The sequence below is a fragment of the Pelodiscus sinensis genome, chromosome 1, assembly GCF_052426305.1.
Source record: "Pelodiscus sinensis isolate ZL-2025 chromosome 1, ASM5242630v1, whole genome shotgun sequence".
NCBI lineage: Eukaryota > Metazoa > Chordata > Testudines > Trionychidae > Pelodiscus > Pelodiscus sinensis.
The window spans coordinates 107,690,001-107,709,988 of record NC_143052.1 but is presented as its reverse complement, the minus strand read 5'-3'; the positions used below and the strand labels follow the sequence as shown (position 1 = coordinate 107,709,988).

At 46.3% G+C, this 19,988-nt stretch overlaps 1 protein-coding gene across 3 annotated transcripts in view; it reads left to right on the top strand.

Annotated features, from left to right (window-relative positions):
* The window catches only part of BICD1 (BICD cargo adaptor 1), a 229,157-nt gene that overhangs the window by 111,185 nt on the left and 97,984 nt on the right, over nt 1-19,988 (top strand). For all 3 annotated transcript variants that reach the window (XM_075940436.2, XM_006114397.5, XM_006114395.5), the window contains exon 2: nt 2,973-3,185. In XM_075940436.2, coding sequence (XP_075796551.1) covers nt 2,973-3,185 — 213 coding nt within the window. The remainder of the gene's footprint in view (nt 1-2,972; nt 3,186-19,988) is intronic.

Here is a 19,988-nt window from a genome sequence, read left to right as displayed (position 1 = left end):
TGTCTGTCTACATACATATCTAGCTTACATAAGAATGACCATACTGACTCAGATCAATGGTCCAGCTACTCCAGTACCCTAACTTCCAACAGGGACTGGTGCCATATGCTTCAGAAGGAATGAATAGAACTGGGCAATTATGGAGTGATCCGTTCCCTGTCAACCAGTCTCTGCTTCTGACAGTCAGAGGATTAGGAACACCCAGAGCACAGGGCTGCAAGTTATACTCTTGACTTGCCAGAGTTCCTCAACTTTTGTTTCCCTCAGTAGGATTTCGCTTCTCCTGTATAAAAGATGTGGATTTTTTTTGTCTCTACCTTTCATCACCACAGTATCTGTGTCCCGTTGATAGACAGGCACTTTATTGCTTTGGCCGTTAATAGTGAGCCACTGAATACACCTTTTATTTTGTAAGATAGACCGTATCAGCAGAGCTCCTAACTCAGTTATATTAACAGGTGTATTGACTGAATCACAATTAACAGTTTCATTATTTTCAATCGAACCTCTTGCTGGGAAAAAAAAAAACCCCATCCAGCAAGTTGCTGACTCCTGCTGTTTCAGAACTTGCAGCCTTTTGAAGAGACAGCTGGATTAATCTATTATTGAATATATTTAGAATGCTTTAATGCTGGTCTCAGAATACTTCTGAGGTAAGCCATGCTTACAGAGTACAAAGGTATGAACAGAGTTTTGCCATGATGTTCTCAAGGCTTCTTTCAATTCTGATGCCAGTAAAATGTTCTGTGTCTTCTGAGAAGGCTATAAATAAAAACAGTATAGCAGTGAATTTAATTCAGTATGACGTTTCTGTTATCAAGAAGGTAAAGGAGAGTGCTGTTTACAAGAGGAACAACTGTCTGGTGCACTCTGGGTTTGGGGGATTAGGCTGGGAATGGAGCTATGCGTACAGCAGGAATTAAATTTTGGGGAGAGTCTCCGCTGGAGGAATAGATGCGTCCACAACCTTTGTCAGTTCTGATATGGGAAAGCTATCATCTTCTAGAAAGAATTTTTTTTTTTTTAGTTAAGAAGTATGTGTGAGAGCTTTAGTTACTATTAAGGTTGGATCTCCCTGGTCCGGCATCCTCAGGACCGGATTGGTCCCGAACGAGGGAGTTTGCCAAACACAAGGGAGGTCATTTTCCAACCCTTTGCTGATGGTCTTTGCACTCGCCCAGGATCCATCAGTAGACCTGGTTAGGTTCCCCCTTGGGCTCTGTGCTCTCATGCGGCTTCGCTGCTAGCCCAGCTGCCTGTCCGGCTCCCTTCCTGGCCATTGGCTGGACTCTGCCTCGGGCCTCCAGAGTCCCAGCTGCCAGGCTACCAGCCGCTGTCCCTGGCTGGGTACTGCGATCGGTCCATCCCAACCAACAGGCTTTACTACCCAGCTGGGCACCACTGTTGGTTCGGCCCGACCACTGGGTTCCAGGCTCCTCTGCTCCCTGGGCTGACTCCTTTGCCAGCCCCGGTGCTGGGCACCAAGCTCCTCTCCAGGCTGCACCCCCCTTCTCTGGTCCTGTTCCTGGCTGCCACGAGGGCTCTCTGGTCCGGGGACTCTCTGCCCAAGCAACTTCTGTGATCCAGACCAAAGAGGTTCAACCTGTAGTAGCTCTTGGTACCTGTTACTTCCTTTGGATTTTGAGATACTCTGTGGTTTTGAGCAGGATCTCCATTATTGTGGCTAATAGTAATATTAAACCGCAGATATTTCTTTATGTGCCTTATCAAGCTAAATTATGCTGCCGATCTCTACTGGTCCTGCTGAAGCACTAAACTAGAGCTGCACTTAGCAACCATTTCTCTCATTAAGTACTGGGAAATGCTGTGCCAGAATGGGGATGAGTCAAGCCAGCAACTGTCAAATTTTCTTCCATAATTTGATCTGAGGAAGTGGATCTGGCCCACAAAAGCTCATCACCTAATAAACCATCTTGTTAGTCTTTAAAGTGCTACATAGTCCTGTCTTCTGTTTCAGCTCGACCAGACTAACACGGCTACATCTCTATTACTGTCAAATATCTGTTCCTGTAGAAATTCCTCTTCTTCCCTAAATAATACCACTTTTTTATGAGAGGAATAGGGGGTAGAAAAGCAGGAAGTGAAGCAGGGAAGAAAAGGCTAAAAGGAAGCAAGTAATGAAATGGCAATGCTCTCTGACTTGTTTTTTAAGGGTACGTCTAGACTACATGCCTCCGTCGACAGAGGCATGTAGATTAGACAGATCGGCAGAGGGAAATGAAGCCGCGATTAAAATAATCGCGGCTTCATTTAAATTTAAATGGCTGCCCCGCTCTGCCGATCAGCTGTTTGTCGGCAGATTGGGGCAGTCTGGACGCGCCGCGTCGACAAAGAAGCCTTTCTTGATCGGCACAGGTATGCCTCGTGAAACCAGGTTTACCTGTGCCGATCAAGAAAGGCTTCTTTGTCGACGCGGCGCATCCAGACTGCCCCGATCTGCCGACAAACAGCTGATCGGCAGAGCGGGGCAGCCATTTAAATTTAAATGAAGCCACGATTATTTTAATCGCGGCTTCATTTCCCTCTGCCGATCTGTCTAATCTACATGCCTCCGTCGACGGAGGAATGTAGTCTAGACACACCCTAAGAGTTTAGAAGTGGCATCCCTATTTGCTATACAGGAAAAGAGATTTTCATTGCTTATTATTGGCCTTGTCTGCTTTCTTGTGAATTACAAGGAGTCTTCATATCTTGTCCTTGAACCCATGGGTGCCTAAAGTTGGGACACATCATAAGGTATATGATAATGGATGAAAATGTTGATATTTCAAGCAAATCAAGTGTGGCCCTCGTTTCCTACGAAGCTGCTAATACAATGTTTAGATAGTCGTATCTGGGAAGCCCCAGATGTGGGTCCATTCCCCATGGCAATGAAGAGTTGCTCCCTAGAGTCAGTAGATTTTTTTTAAGGACTTCCGTGAATTTTGCTTTGTGTTACTTTACTCTTGCAGGCATTTGGACAATCATTCTCAATCCACCGCAAAGTGGCTGAAGATGGAGAAACACGCGAAGAGACTCTCCTGCAGGAGTCTGCATCAAAAGAAGCTTATTACCTGGGGAAGATCTTAGAGATGCAAAATGAGCTGAAACAGAGCAGAGCAATGGTCACCAAGGTCCAGGCAGAGAATGAGAGGCTCACAGCTATTGTCCATGACCTGAAAGAGGTAAATTGATTGCGTGTGAGGGAAGCGGGCTGAGCTGGGGAGGGGTGGAAGGAAGGGAGGGAGGGCAAGGAGAGAAGGGGAGACTAAGAATCTTGGTTTTCTTTGAATTTGTTGAACGGTATGGCTCTGACTTATGAAAATAGCATTGTATCTATACATCCAGGAGCATCATGCTGTAATCAATCCTAAGTATACCACAGCCGAACGGGAGGTGGCTTTTAAAAAGAAAAAAGACATGGTTTGAAAAGCTGCCACTGGAATAAAACCTGGTCTGCAATTTATAATTTTAAAAGCACAGCAGTGTTTTCTTCTCTTACTCTTTAAGACCTGCAGAAAGATTCACTTCTCATAAATACCAGTTGTTTGCACTCTGTTCTTTTCAGATGATTTCCCTCTCTTCCTCTCACTTTCTACATCATTACTCAGGTGCTTTCAGTTGAATATACTTAGCCAGAACTTCAATCATTTTGCTCTTTGCTGTAGTAAACAGAGTTCATGAACTTGTTCCTGTTTTGAAAGTTGGTACTGGGGAGGAAACAAACTGTCTAGCTAAGGATTCACACTCCAATGAATACATGTCTCTAGATGTCCCAATCTTGCCCTTTTCTTAATAGAATAGCTATGATGAATGCACCCTTGCCCTACGGTGCAACCTAGAACTGGAGTACCACTGAACTCTGTCTCACCATCCTGGGCTCCCTCTCATATTGTGCTGCTGTGACAAGCTGTATACTGTCCCCAGTCCTACACTCACACAAACTTTTGCACAGGCAGGGATTCACCCAGCCGCAGTAACATGAAGGCGTTTCCCCTAGCTCCACAGTTTAGGACCCCAGAGCTGTACCATCTTGCCCTGTCAAAAGTCTCACCAGTACGTTGATTTCATCCACCTCCTCCCTCATTGTGGAGAGGCCAATGCACCTGTTTTAGTTGCTGAGCAGATTCTCCACATACTTTTAGCAAAACACAGTTTTAGTTTAAAAAAAAAGGAATTTAAATATAAAAGGATATTTGTAAGTGTTAAGTGGGGAGCATAAAGATCAAAGCAGATTATCTCAGAAAATAAACAAAAACAGTCTAAGCCAGTGTTTCTTAAACTGTGTTCTGTGGTACACCAGTGTGCTGTGAGGCAGTCAGAGGTGTGCCGCGGAGAACACCAGAATTCAAAAAGGTCAGGAATAGGCGACCTTTTTTCTTTCTTTTTTTTTTTTGGTCAACAAAAAAATAATTGGTGTTTCTCATAAAAAAAAATTGTCTGGTGTTCCTTGGTCTTAAAAAGTTTAAGAAACATTAGTCTAACCGATATAAATTAGACAGGATTTGAATTGAGCTGCATCTCACGCCATTAGTACAAACTAAGGATGTTAAATAACAGTTAATTTACTAGTAGAGTAGTCGATGGAATTTCCATCGACTACTTTACTAGTCGGTAGGCACTTCCGCATTCCTCTTTTGAAATGTACAAGAGCCCCCACTGCAGCTCCTGTACATTTCAAAGGAGGAATACAGAACTCAGCATGCAGCCTGGGGCCAGCAGGAAGTCCCGCTGACTCCGAGCTGGGCGTGAGCGTGCCAGCTTTGAAATGTACAAGAGTCCCCAGTGGGGGCTCTTGTGCATTTCAAAGCAGAAGCACCCTCATGCAGCCCAGGGTCAGTAGGGGACTCCCCAGCTGACTGTGGGTTCCACATGGCATTTCCCCAGAATCCGGGGTCAGCTGGAGAAGTCCCCAGCTGATCCTGGGTTCCACAGAAATGCTGCACAGAGTCTGGGATCAGCTGGAGTCCCGAGCTGATCCTGGGCTCCATGCAGCACTGCTGCTTTGAAATGCTGCGTTTAAAAGGGGCAGTGCCCCACATCTGAGCCCGGGACCAGCTGTGCAGCACTGCCCCTTTGAACACCGTCTCAGCATTTCAAAGCGGCAGTGCCACACACCTGATCCCAGGATCAGCTGTGTGGCGCTGCCGCTTAGAAGTACCCCTTTCCCCTCCCTCTTTTCTGCCTCTATCTGATAGAGGCAGCAAGGGGGGGAGGGAAATGGACTAGTCGACTAACTGTCCAATAAGCATTTGCTTATCGAATAGTCGAATAGTCCTTAACATCCTTAACTTAAACCTCCCTTGCAGCAATTGTTTCTTGTCCTATAATCAGCGGTTAAGAACAATTTTTTTTACCTCCTTCTTGTAACTACCTTTTATGTGCCCATACACAGCAAAACTTCATATGCAATGAAAGCATACACAACTTAACCGGATATTAATTATTTTAATGTTAAACAGACTGAGACTTTTAAAATGATACCTCATAAGGCATATTTTGTACAATACATATTATTAAATCAGAGTGTTACAATAACAACACATTGAATGGAGTGCAATAATTGCAGGTAACCACACACCTCACGTCCTTGTAGGCCTTTGCCAGGAGGAATGCAGATCTCTCACATCAATCTCATATCCAGAGGTATCCTGTTGCTTACATAGCTTATTGCTCCTCTCTTTCCACGCTTATAAATCTCATTGAAATTTATGTCATAGGTCCTAAGAGACAGGGAGTGAATCACGAAGGTGCTTGTGACGGCCCTAACCGGCTGTCCCACTCGCCTCCCTCCTTGGAGGTTATCATCGTTCGGACCCCACTTGGAGGCAGCCTCCTATTTCTTGCGGTCGCTTGGCCAACCCCCACAACGGCAGACCCACCTTCAGTGTTGCTGACAGATTACCGTGCTCCCCGCGGCGATGGGGGAGGGGAAACGGGGTCCTAAGCCCGTCCTCACTCACGGGCCCCAGCCCAGGGCCCTAAGGACTCAGATTTGCTAGGATCCGGTGTGGCTGATGGGGCGTCCCGCCGTAACTAGTCAGCCCACCAAACCTTCTGGGTTCTGCCCTGGGCTACTTCCTTTCCCCTGCGGCTCCCCTCTGCTCTAGGGCTCACCTTCCCTTTGGCTGACAGGATGCCAACAAGGGGGGGGGGGCGGTTGACTGGAGTCTCCGGCCTCTTAGCACCAGTTCCCCCGAGTTGTCCCAGGCCTCGCTCCCCGTGCGCCACAGCCCTGGCTGTCCTCTTCGTGCTCTCCCCCCCCCCCCACACTGGGTATGGCGGCAGCGCTTTTAAACGCCGTGCCATTTCCACCCCTCCCAACATCAAGGGACGGGGCTGTTGCATGCCCACGCCAGCTCCCCTACCCTTGCAGGTTGCTATGGCGTCCGCAGTTCCCTGCGCTGCAACCCCTCCGCTCCGCCCTGGCTTATGGGTGGGGGGAATGTCTCCGCGCCTTCCCCTCTCCCGTCTCCGTGCCCTGGCGGCGCCGCCCGTGGGCTGTTGGGCCCAGTTAGCCACCAAGCAGTGTGGGAGCAAATGGCGCACTGCCGGGGCTCATCCCTCCTGGTGCCAAACAAAGCCTGCTCAGCGGGGACTGCAGTGCGGGGCGAGGGCGCCCCGTCACAGTGCTGTTCTGCTTTAAGTTACTGTAGATTTTGTCCCCTGTGTTCCTCTACTAACTCTAACTGGAGTAGGCAGAATCAAACTCTAAAATCATAGAGATGGGCAGGAGAAATGCCTACCACATTTTTGGGAGCTAGAAAACAACAAGGAACTGTTGAGCAGGGTTGCCAATGGGAAGGACAAAGGAGGTAGTTGCCCCAGTGCCCAGAAATTTTAAAGGGCCTGGGGTTCTGGGCTGATGCTACTGCGACAACAGACGCTCGAGCCCTGGGCGCTTCCAGGGGGCCTAGACCCAAGCCACCCCTCACGTTGCACAGGGGCCAGTGATGCTTGTTATGAGCCCTGCTGATAAGTGCTACTATAGTCATGACTGACTGCTGCTGCCTGACTACTCGGTTTTCAGAAAGCTATTTATCATGTACTTGCCCATTCTGTGCCTGAAGCCCATCAGGGCTCATGGAGAGGGTCTTTCCCCTCTGGGTCAGTGGGCAGCCACTCTACCTCAGTTCACTGAGTCCCTGTAGTTCTTGCTGTCGGTCCTGTGGTCAGACCAAGGCAATAGTGAATAGGTCAATTGCCCACTTCAAAGCTGGCAATTCTAGTCCTGGGCTCAGGCTGACACTCAGGCCAAGCCAACGAGCCAGGCTCCATAGGCCCCCGGCCCGGGCTAAGGATGGAACAGCAAACACACAGTATAGAGTGGCCCAGACCCTGGTTCAGGGTGGGGCAGCAAACACTCAGATAATAGTTCAACATGGGACAGATCAGCCATTGGGTCTCCTTGTTCCGGCAGAGATCTGGCAAGCACAGGTGGCAGAGTGGAGAAATTGCCACCTAGGGGTTGGGTGGCAGGGGGGGATGCAGACCCACCCACTCCACTACATCCCAGCCCAGGGCCCTAACAGCAGCAGATCAGCCTGCTGCTGGCTCAGTGGAGATCCTCACTGCAACACACTGACATGAGCCCTGGTTCGGCCAGACTAACACTGGCTGTCCCTAGGCTACTTTCCGTCTCTCCCTGTGTACGTACTGGTCCCATAGCAGGCTCTCTTGGGGCATTGGGGGTCGACAGCTGTGGCAGAGGTGGACGTTTCTCCCAGTCAAAGTCTGCCTATGGTCCTGGTGGTCCAGGTCAGTCCTCAGCCTCCCAGCACGAGTACATAGGGCAGGCATCTGGTTCCTCTGGCAGCTGGGGATTGACTGAGCTCTAGGGCTGGCATTTTATACTTTCAGCCCTAGCTTCTGGGCAGGTGATTGGCTGGCCTTAGGCTCTGCCCAAGCAAGCTCAAGGGGAGGGGCTCTTCCCCGTCCTGGTCAGCGGGCGGCCACTCCACCTCACTATAGTGTCATACTCAGCCAGTTTGCAGTATTGCTGTAGCCATGTTGGTCTCAGCATATGAAAGGGGCAAGATGGGTGAAGTAATATCTTTTATTAAGCCAACTTCAGTTGGTGGAAGAGACAAGGGTTTGAGCTAGACAGAGTTCTTCTTCAGATCTGGGAAAGGTAATAACTTTTCACAAAACAATCACTCCGTATCTGACCTCTCAGGCCTCATCCTGAGAGGAAACTTGCACTGCAACTAGTTTGGAATAGCCTCCAATTGGGGCCAGAAGACATTGGTTTGGGAGGGCGCAGGATGTGCTTCCCACAACAATTAAGAATGGAAAGAAGTGCCTGGGTGTCTCTGCCCGGCTAGTTCCTATTGAAATGATCACATCAATGTTGCTGAGAGGTCAGAGTATTATTAATGATGTGTTGTGAGGTCTAGAACCTCAGAAAGGCATCCTTCAATTGTTACTTAAAAGGAATCCAGCGTTTTGCCCTCCCCACTCCAGGCGTTTGATGTGTGACATTCACAATCTGTAGTCATAGAGTGCAAAGCCCAGAAGGGGACTGCCAGATCACCTCGTCTGACCTGTATATCACAGGCCACCGACATCACCCACACCCTAAACCCAACAACTGAAATTGTTTGGAGTCTCTTAAAATCTTTCATCTGAACCAGAGACCTCATTCCATTTTCATTAACTAGGTTTATGTTCACAAGGAACATTTTTTCAGTAATCAGTGACAAAGTTCAAATTTGTTATGTGAATGGTTGATGGCCTATGTGTCTATAGAAATCAATAGAGTTAATAGCTTATTTAACCTGCTGTAGCTGCATATGAACTGCCAGCCTTTACTGTAAAAGTGAAAATAAAACCTAAAGCATCATAATGGAGCTTTTTACAATATAATCTTTAGCTTCTGACACTTGTGCTATGAATTTTACTATATTTAAAAGCAGGGAGGTTTTCAAAGGCACCAATGGGAGTAAAGTGCCCAATTTTGCCATTTGTGTCATTGAAAATCTTCCCCTAGAATATAAGGGTGCTCAGTGCTTTATAGTCCTTCAGGAAGATGAGGCCTCTGATCTAAGGAGCCTATACCCCTACTTCAGTGTCAGGGGAGCCACCAGCCTGCGTGGGCCCCTGGGCAAGGTGGTGGGGGGGAAGGGGGGGCAGTTCCATGTTCCCAGAAGGGGTGGGTTATTGGCCAGAAGTGGCAAAGCCAGGGCAGCCAGCCTTCTACGCCACCCAGAGTGTGGTGTATCCCTCCCAGTCCTTAGACTGGGAAGTGTGCAGCATGGCACTCCAGCAGCGATTTAAAGGGCCCAGGGCTCCGGCTGCTGCCACAGAAGCAGGCAGGAGCCCCGGGCTCCTTTGAATCATTATGCCGTGGGACAGTAGAACCGTTTGTCTCCCACACCCCTCCCCCCGTCAATCCTCTCCTTCCCTCCCTCCCCCTCCCCCCCCCCGCCCCGCCCCGTTAGTGGGGCTGTACAGGCTTATTCCATGTAAGCAATATGTAATGAGACTCAAAAGCCGGAGCAGACAGCTCTTGCAAAGGGACTAGCTGTGGAAGGACTCTCAATGTAAATCTGATCCAAGCCCAGCTGGCAGCATGGGAAACAAATGGCATGAAGTTAAAAGTGGGAAACGGGGGCAGTTATGAGGCCAAGTTGGGCATAACCAAGATCTTGAGCTCGGACACAGTAGGCAATGAGAGTAAAGGTACAGGTAGAGTTGGAGCTGTGCAAAGCTTAGTCTCCAAACAGGTTTGCTGATACGTTTTAAGGGCTCCCACTCATTCCTTCTTGTCTTCCACCTGTGGGACAGGATCTGTGATATGGAAGATCGGTGTCCTAAGGAACCTCAGCAGCCGCTTTTGGGACTGCAGTAGAGTATAGCCAGCACAGACCATGGTTGCCTGCAATCCAGTAGATAGAATAAATGAACAGTAAAGCTTCTGTGAGGGGAATGTTAAGGTGCTTAACCATCAGGCTTCATCTACACTGCAGGGTTTTTGCTCAAGAAGCCTTTTGCGGAAGAGCTCTTTGGCAGAACCTTCTTGCGCAAAAGCACATCCAGACCTCAAAGCGCATCACAAAAGTGATGTGCTTTTGTGCAAGAGAGTGACCATATTGCATGGATGCTCTTGTGCAAGAAAGCTCCGATGGCCATCAGAGCACCTATGCTTTTGCCGATAGGGGTTTCAGGCATAACATGTCAGCCCACGGGCGCTAAAAGCGCTCTGCCCCGGGCTGTTTCCTAGCCTCACCTGGCTTGAGGGCCTCCCATACCGGAACCCAGGGTCTTACTGCTCCGGCATGGGTCCTGGACTCCCTTTCCTGGCTCTCTGGAGTCTGGTGCTCCCACCTCCAGCGCGGAGAGAGGAATCACTTCCCCACAGTCCCTTCCTTCCGCCTTCTCAGCGTCTTTTAAAATGCCCGCTGGAGGCCGTGCCGTCCTTCCTCTCCCCTCTCACAACATCCTGACGCACGGAGCATTGGGTCTCGGGGCGAGGTTACGTCCTGGTGCGCCAGGGCCGGGGGGGAGGGCAGTAGCCTGCCCCAGGCCACCGGCAGGCACTACCTCCCGGCGCTGACTGGTCCTGCTCTGTACGGGCCTCAGCAGGGGTGATGTTCCAGCCGCGTGTCTGCCGGGCAGGGCCTCCCCACCTTCCCACCAGAGCTGGAGCTGGCACCCTGCCGGTTTCAGTGCAGGCCTCGGCTAGCCCGTCACAAGGATCCATTGGATTGACAGGCAATTATCAATCCAGCAAGGGTCAGTTTATTGCATGTAGTACAGATGTGATAAATCCACCACCAAGCACTTTCCCATCAACTCCGGTACCCCAGCAGAATGTAAATACGTAGGCAGAGTCGACAGGAGAGTGCCTGCCATCGACTTACTGCAGTGAAGACGCCTGTCAACTTCAGCTACGTTATTCACGTAGGTGAAATTGTGTAACTTACATCAATGGCCCATGGTAGTGTTATGCCCACACAAAGCACATGAGATCTTTTATAGGGGAGAAGGCAGTACGCCACATTTATTGAAAATACAATAATTAGCATATGCTTTTCTAGTGGCCAGCCAGATTGATCACAGAGGGGAGCCGGGCTTTGTCAGTTACGATCCGATGCTCCCGGAGTTGGAGGCAAGACAAACCCAACATCCCATGGCAAAGCACCCTGTTCTTATAGTCCTTTTTTCTCTGTTGAAGTCTATGGATTTTGCTGTGTCCGTTTGTGACTGGTTGCTCCTTAATTGATGTTATCTTTTGATGTTAACATTCCATAACACCTCCAAGAGGGTTATCCTGTGCTGGATTGAGTTAATCAATTGTATTTAGGGGTGCCAGCTCCACCTTATGGTCGTCAGTCTGCCCTTCCTTAATCATGAATGCACGTTGATGGTTCTCTGGCATTGATAAGTCTTGTTAAATGTCTTCACCCCTCCTCTCTTGACTGTCTGGTTTTAACAACAGCCTTCACACTTTATCTTTTTCTGATGCATCCATTCTTCATTCACACAAACAGTCTTTTACAGAGACCTTCAAAGGTATACAAACAGCAGTGTTTTATATTGAGCAATAAAAAAGCATTGTAAATTAAACCTTACTAAATCTTGTAATCAAAACAGTTCATATTGTGGCCCGGGCCTTCAACATTCCTCTAATCTTATTAACAAAGACACAATACAAGATCCCGTCTCTTACTAAATCTTAAAACAAAGAAATGTATATTTAACGAAAGGGCCTAATGGTCTGTCCCTGCCTTAACATCAGTACAGACACTGGCAGTATGTCAGATGCGTTTCTACCAATGCCCCAGAGGGTCACAAAAAAGGGTGCCTGGCAGGATGAAATTAAGTCATACATTACTACATTATTAAACCTGAAATATAAATATAAAATGTACTACTCCTACAGTAGTGTAGACCAGGCTTGATTGACACCCTGGAGGCTACTTTCTTGAATAAATCCTCGATTTTTAGCTTGCTTGTCTTCTGCCTCTTCTGTAAAAGTAGCATGCTACATATGCAATTGCATAATATGCTGGGCAGTATTCTAGATCCAGTTGCTAAATTGAAGATGTATATTGAGAGATATTAAAAATGTGAGTTAATTGAGCTTTCTGATTAATTGAGGGCTGGATAACAGAGCTTTTACTGTAATGCCAAAAAGATATGGTGCATGAAACATTGGACTATTTCTGTTTCAAACCCATGCTAGCTTGCATGGCTTTAGCAATTGAAATTGTTGAGCTGCGAATTCTTTCCAAGTATGACTAGCAACTACAAGGACCTTAATCACTATGATAATTCATTTGTTCTGGGCCATTTAATGATGGAGCAATTTAACTGTGCATGAAATGGTCTTTTTGCTTCCAAAACTTGGAGGGAAATTGAACTTGAGCAACTTTTGTATCCAAACTGATTTTCTTTCCAGAGACGTGGGAATGTTTGTATTTTTAAACTAAGAAAAGGACTATTTAAAAATGAATATGGAGCATTTTCATTTAGAAATGGTCCTTTATTCAGTTAAAAAAGCCACAGCAATTCACGATTCTCACCCGCCCATCCCCCAAAATGAAATATATTTGAAATTTTTTTTAAAAGATGTGAAATCTTCCAACGTTGAGTTCAAATGTTTAGGTTTTTTGCAGTTAAAACACAAATCATTTACAAATTCTTATCGTATTACGTTGATTCACGATTTTTGTTGCGTCTCTTATACTAGCTAGTGACCATACATTGCAATTGCTCAGTCTGCTGAAGAATAACTTCATTCTTGCCATGAAATGTTAAATGGAAGGCTGCAGAGTAATTGTATTATCTCATTACCAGTGTAGCTTATAAGAATGAATCCATTTCTAGAGAGGAAGGAAGGAAATAAATGAGATGTGGTTAGCGTTGCTTTCTAAACTGGCACTTGACAATGTCCTGTTGATAACTTGAAAAGAAGCATAGGAGCTGGGTGTCAGTGGCCCACACAGACTGCTCTGAGACTTGACAACTACCAAAGGAGAAAAGAATAGTTGAGGCACAAGTGACAGTTCAACTCACATGGATCTTTTCACTATGCCAAAGCACTCTTGTCACAATGTGTGACACGAAAACAAAAGTAGTACAAGTGGGGAGCTCAGGCATGAGACACAGCATAAAATTGGCATCAGTGGGTTGTTTATTCCTAACTCGGTATATAAATGAAAAACTTCCTAATGATAAGAATAGTAGGACAGTGGAGAAGATGCCTAGGGAAGCTGTGGAGGTTTTTCAAAGGGAGACTGGAATAGCCACCTGCCTTGGATGGTTTAGACACAACAATCCTGCATCCTAGCAGGGGGTTAGACTAGATGACCTTTATGTATGGTTCTATGATGATGCCACTGTTTTGCATGTTGAAATTTAATAACAATTCCAGATTGATAATCGTCCATTAAATTCCATTTGAGAGTTTTATTTAATAATCTGAGATTAGCACAGCACTACATGGAATACAGAAAGAATAGATACATTACCACTTTGGGTGCAAAGTAAAGAGCTGGCTTCTGCTCATCTCTTTCTGTGAAACTGGTGGGGTGTCAATAGATTCCACTTCCTACCTAACTCCCCAAACCTCTGTCTCTTTATAGGGCATGAGATACAAAAAACGCTTTTGGGAGGGGAAATACTGCTCTACGATTAATTGGACCATGTGATATGCTTTAGCATTTTCATTTTGCCTTTTGGAATTTCTTTCATGGTATCTTCAGGTTACATGATTGATAAACTACAGGGAATTCTAATCCAGTCATTATTTCTGACTGCTGGGGTAAATAGCATTTCCCACTGAGTTAAAAATATCTTTTTATGGATCCCCATTTCATCATTTCAGAAAACATCTGCAATAACAATTGTTCCCTATGAACCACTCAATCTTGCTTGTATTCCAGTAGACACTTTTTAGTACTTTGAGGAGGTCTCTTTCTTGCACATCTTGCTTTTTCCATAGATTTGGAGGCACCTGCCTAAGTACAGTCTAATAGTCATATGAAATTCCTAAATGTAGGTCATTCACAGGTTATAAACCAACAATCTGGCCTTACTATTCAAACACACTCTTTGATAATACCATAAAGATTTTGGGAGAATCACTAATATGCAAGTGAATTTAATATATACAAAGGAAAAGAGGGCTAAAAGGATTAATATTCACTAAAAGGTACTAACAAAATGTTTCTTGCTGGCTAACACAGGTATATGTGGGGGAAACAATTCATAAAGACTGTGGTGGAGAGTATGTATCTGCACACATTAAGGAATCCTTTAGGAATAAACAATTTGCCTTGCCATGAAGGAAATGTGTGAGCAGTTAATCCTGCAATAGTCTGGACAGTTAGGCCTTGATAAGTTAAGCAGGTGTTTAAAAATACACTATTTGTGCTATTGAGTAGAGATGTTAAAAAAGCGGGTAATTAGGTAAGCATGTAATCGTTCAAAATCTCGGTGGTTACCTGCAATGTGGGGCAGCAACCAGCTCCAACCTGCAGCCTCGCTGCCAGGTAGCTGGCTGCTGCCCCTTTTCTGCTGCCTCTGTATCAGAGGCAGCAGCATAGGGTAGTAGCCAGCTCTCCAGGAGTGGGTGGGAGCCTGTGTGTAGCTGTGAAAGTTAACCACTAAGCCCTGGTTTATCGGTTAATTGTTTACACAGTTATACTTGTACACCCCTAATTTGAGTACAAGGAAGAATGCACTCTGGGCTAAGAGGACACTACAACTTTCCACGATTCAGGGATGGACAACATAAAAGGAGAGAAACTTGGTTCTTAGTCTGCTTTGGGTTCATGGGACTGTTGGCATAGTGTCCCATGGGTAATTGGGGGGGGGGGTGTATGATAGAGAGAGAGACTCTATAGAAGACTATTTATTTCTGTATCGTGCATTGCTTTATGAACCCTAATATCGGATGGACATCATCAACCCAAATCAGAGGTCCAGATTAAGCTGGAGTCAAATGAGTTATACCAGGGTTGATTTTCAATTTAAACAAATAAATCAGCAGCCTAGAGTAGCTGATAATGTAGTGATTTTTAACTGGATCAATGATTTGAGAGCTTGAGATTTTTCTATTTTCTAGCGTATCTGCTGGAAACTCTCTCATTGCTTCTGTTCCCTGGCAGTTCTAAATTTTCATGCCTTCCTCAATGACTCATTCGGCACTTGTACCTGAAACCAAGCGAGGTCATTAGTGCATTAATTTTAACATTTGTGCATACACAGTTCATAATGTTACTGTTCATAATCTGATCATACTTTCAAAGAAGACAGACCCTTCCGTAGGAGAAACATGAGAGGATGACAAGACACATCCTCTGATTAAATGTAAATGTACACATAGCTTTTTCAGAGCAATTTTCACGTCAGCCAACTGGTTGCTGTACTCAAAACAGGAACCCACCCATATTTGAACAAAAACATTGGCTGGTCTTGTTTCTTGTTAATGAATCTGGGACAGTGATTTATGAGGAAAATTTCTTATCTAACACATAAGTGATACTGTTTTCCTTTGGCACCGTCAGGTAGTTAGCTCTTCCTGAGCTAAAAAGACTTGGACAGTGGGAAGGTGAAAGGAGGGTTAGCCAAGATGATAGAACATTGACAAGAGATAGGGCTGCCAGATGGTTTAACAAAAAATACTGAACACCCTTCCCTCCCCCCAAAAAAAACCCACCAGGAAAAAATTCTGTTGAGGGGGGGAAAAAGGGGGAGACCAAAGTTATTAAGCAAAAAAAAAAGGGGGGAGAGGGGGAAAGGCCAAGATATTAAGCAAAAGTTGCAACACTCCCTCCAGTTTGGGACTACACACTAACCCCCAATGCACCCACCCCTTCCCCTGAGCCAGGCCCTCCCCCCAGACTCTCCATCCCACCATCCCAATGCACTCACCTCCGCCTCAGACCCAGGCCCTCTGCAGCATCCCCCATCCCAAAGCCTCAGACTCAAGACCCCCTACTGCCCCCCATCCCAATGCATTCACCTTTGCCTCAGACTCAGGCCCCCCCCCCAGTGTCCCCTATCCCAGTGCACTCCCTCCTTCCTCTGAGGCAGGCATCCCCAATGTTGGGAGCCCCCGCCCCAATCAAATCTCCACCCCGCAGAGCAAGGCACCGGAGGAACGGGACGGCTGGGTAAGGAAATCTGACTTTTAAAGTGGCTGCTTCTGGCTGGGCTGCCTTGGCTCACAGTGTGTAGAGGGAGGCGTCACATGGCCAGCTACCAGGTCTCTGCTGGTCACGTGGGCCAGAGCAGTGTGCCTCCACTCCCATCCTGGCCCAGCGCCCCCCTAGCGCAGTGCCCGGCAACTGCCCCCTCCTGCCCCCCTTTGCTACGACTCTGCAGCACTCCTCACTCTCCCCGCCCCGCCAGATGCAGCTGGGGAAAATTGTCCCCACTGGGCATCTGTCCCAGGGAAACAGGAAATACCGGACATTACACATGTCCAGTATTTCCTGGGTTTTTTTTACCGCATGGAGCCCTCAAATACCAGACTGTCCGGGTGACTACCGGACTCCTGGCAACCCTAACAAGAGGTCACTGCCTAATTCACAGCATGTATATTACTTTAATCTCCCATACTCAGTTTTTCTTAGCAGTAGGGGTCCTTTACAATTGTAAATGCCAAATGAAACAAGTGCACTTTTACGGGTGCTTTTTACTTTCTATACAGTGATGAATCAAAGCAAGAGGATTGAGCAGGATAAATCAGTGGACGTACCTACTGAAGCTACTGGGAAATGATTAGCCTCAGATAATTATTCTATCATTGTACCTATAGCCCCAACAGAGAGCAGTGCCCCTTGGTGCTGACCAGTGTGCAAACACAGAATGAGAGTCCGTTCCTGCCCCGAACAGCTTACAGTCTTGATAGACAAGGAAGAGGGTGGGAAGGGAAGTAGAGGCACCAACAGATGAAGTAACTTGGCCAGGGTCACCTAGCAGGTTAGTTCCAGAGTCAGGAACAGAGCCCTGATCTCCTGATTCTAGTCCAGTGCTCTGTTCACTGGACCATGCTGCCACTAAATCATAGAAGTCTTCGTATGTGATCCCTATTATTTTTATTATTCTGAATTTTTTTCTAATATGTAACAATTGTGTGACCAGTCCTTATTTATAGATGAGGGAGCCCCAGTGGGAAACATCTGGGCTGATTCAGTCTTACATAGTTATTATTGGCTAAAAATAACTTAGGCCAGAGTAAGGTTTTTCCAAAAGTGATGGACTATGCCAGTTTGTTGGCATTGTTCGTATCTGCTGTTAAATCCTGAGTGGCCAGTTTTTAAGATTCTTTGCAAAGGGATCTGAATGGTTCAGGAGCCGGGGCCGTGTTCGGTACTAACTCACAGCCAATAACTTCAAGATCTTGTATGGATGTAAATCAGAAATTTATGTCATGTGTCTCAAGGTCTGAGGCTTCAGTTTGAGCAACTGCCCTGAGTTTCCCCCACCCAGTCAGCAGGGTTCTGCACAATTACTGCAGGTCAGCAGCAGCAGCAAGGGATTGCCTATATTCCATCACTGATTAAATACCTTTGATCATTTAGTCACCTCTTAAGATTCAGTCTGAATACAGAGAAGTTTTCAATTTGTGCACAATACCTATCACTTTAGTTTCTACATAGAAAGGATTTTGGTTGATTATAGTAAACCATCATAGGGATTTAATATCTATGAACAAGTTATTGTGCTAACATTTGCTTCTCCAAAAGGAATAAAAAAAAACCACCCTTAACCTAAAAATCAGAAATGTCTGTTGAAAGGTCTTTCCACTTGAGTGGAGCAGCAGACAGGATGGAAGTCTCAGATCTATGTCATTGATAAGAATTTCTTAAGAAGAGTAAAAGGAAAAAGTGTGTTAGGACACAAGAACGCAGTGATCCGTGTTGCTAGATACCTAGCTATTGTGAGCGCTTGCCAAAACAACAGATTTAAAATAGCTTGACAGGCTGAAACTCCTGTCAGTCATTCAGTATTAAAAGGCATCTTGCTTGCATCAGAGGGTTCCTGCGTGTGTGTGTGTGTGTGTGTGTGTGTGTGTGTGTGTGTGTGTGTGTGTGAGAGAGAGAGAGAGAGAGAAAACAATAGCAGATTTCATAAAGTTGAAGTCAACATGCAAACAGTACAGTTACATGACACAGTGGAAAGACTGACATGGATCTGTCTACTGGGAATAGCAGGTAACATGGAGGCTCTGGCTTGCTTAACGTTTAGTTACTGACTTTCTCATGTTCACCAAGGAAGGGTAAACCCATGTCCAGATTCTCAGATGTGTTAGTTCTGTCAGCTGCTCTTGTTTCAGTCTCTCTAGGGTTTCTACCTTTCTTCTAAATGCCCCCTTCTATTTGTTTACAGAACTGTTTCTCAAACTTATTTGATCATTCCCCCTTCTTTGTATCTGTAGCAGTTTGCCCCCCATGCCCCACAAATACACATAGTGATACATATGCAGCACTGCTTCACTTCATGCAGCTTTAGCTTCTTTGTTTTTTTTTTTTGCTTAAGTTTTTTTATTTCTGATGCAGGAAGGAACCAACAATCTATTATAATAAAAACAGAAGCACAGCTGCCATCATGGGCCATGCTTACAATTAAATGCGCACTCCATATTGTAGCAAGGGGATGAATGTACAGATGGCAATCACTTTGTTTAATGCCATGCAAGCTTAACAAAGATCTGACAAAATGCACAGCACCACCTAGAGACAAATGCATAGCGCCATGTGAGGACCAGATACGTCTGGAGGAATCAGTGTTGCTAGTTATTCATTGCTGTTGGTAAAATGTGCACTGTGAGGTTTTTCTTTCCCCTAGGCCCACCAACTGGGGGGCAAAGGGGACAATTGCCCTGGGCCCGGTGATTTGCAGTGGCAGTGGGCAGAGCCTCACACCCTTTAAATCACTGTTGGAGTGCCACACTACACTCTCCAGCCAGCGCTAAGGTCTGCGGGGTAGAGGGCATACCGTGCTCCAGCCAGCGCTGAGGAACAGCTGTTCTAGGCCCTGCCCCTTCTGCCCTTGGCTCCGCCCCTTCTGCTCTTGGCTCTACCCTTTCCAGGAACATGGAGCTGCCCCCATCACCTTGCCCAGGAGCCCCTGGAGGCTGTTGGCTCCACTGTCTTTCCAGTAAACCATCTCATACCCATCGAAATACATTCCACCCCCTTCCCCCAGGTGGCCCTTCCCCCAGTTTGAGAACCTCTGTTCTACTGTTTGACCAGTCTGTAACCTCTTACGTTGAGTCTAGCAACCCTTTAACACCAGGACTTGCATTTGTCTCCCTGTCAGTTTCTCAGAGGCAAGCTGGTGTGGGGCTGTTGCCCCTTGGCTGTCCCAAGCCTTCCTGCCTTCCTTTCCCACTGTTCTCCCCTCCCTTTATAACTGGGTTTATTTTCTTTATTTGTCACAGCCATGGGTGCATGGCTCCCTGATTGGCTAGCTGTATGGGGTGCCTGGATGCAGGGAAGACTCTCTTCTTTCTTCTGTCTGTGCTCAGTATGGGGTGTATAAACCCCCTTACAGGCTCCCTGGACATTCAGATGAGCCAAGTATGTGCAGGATTTTTGTACCGAAGGTAATACGGTGTCCTACAGCAAACATTGGGTTGGGAGGAAAAACATTTCATTTTTGCATTTTTAACGGCTAACAGTACAGACCTGAGTGTAACGTATCCTGCATCCCCCTCCTGTTCTGAAATGTGATTTGTCCTTTTCATATGTGTTCATTTTTTTAAATTGTATCCTTTGGTATATATGGGTGTGACAATTTTCTTCCACTATTTGATCTGAGGAAGTGGGTCTGGCCCACGAAAGCTCATCATCTAATAAACCATCTTGTTAGTCTTTAAAGTGCTACATAGTCCTGCATTTTACTTCATAGGTGTAGGCATTCATTATGAGTTCACTGAGCAAAACCAAAAGATTTTGGTGCACAGACCAGCTTTTCATGATGTGCCTCTCATGATGGAGCCCTTATTGGTACTAGCACAATGCTAATAA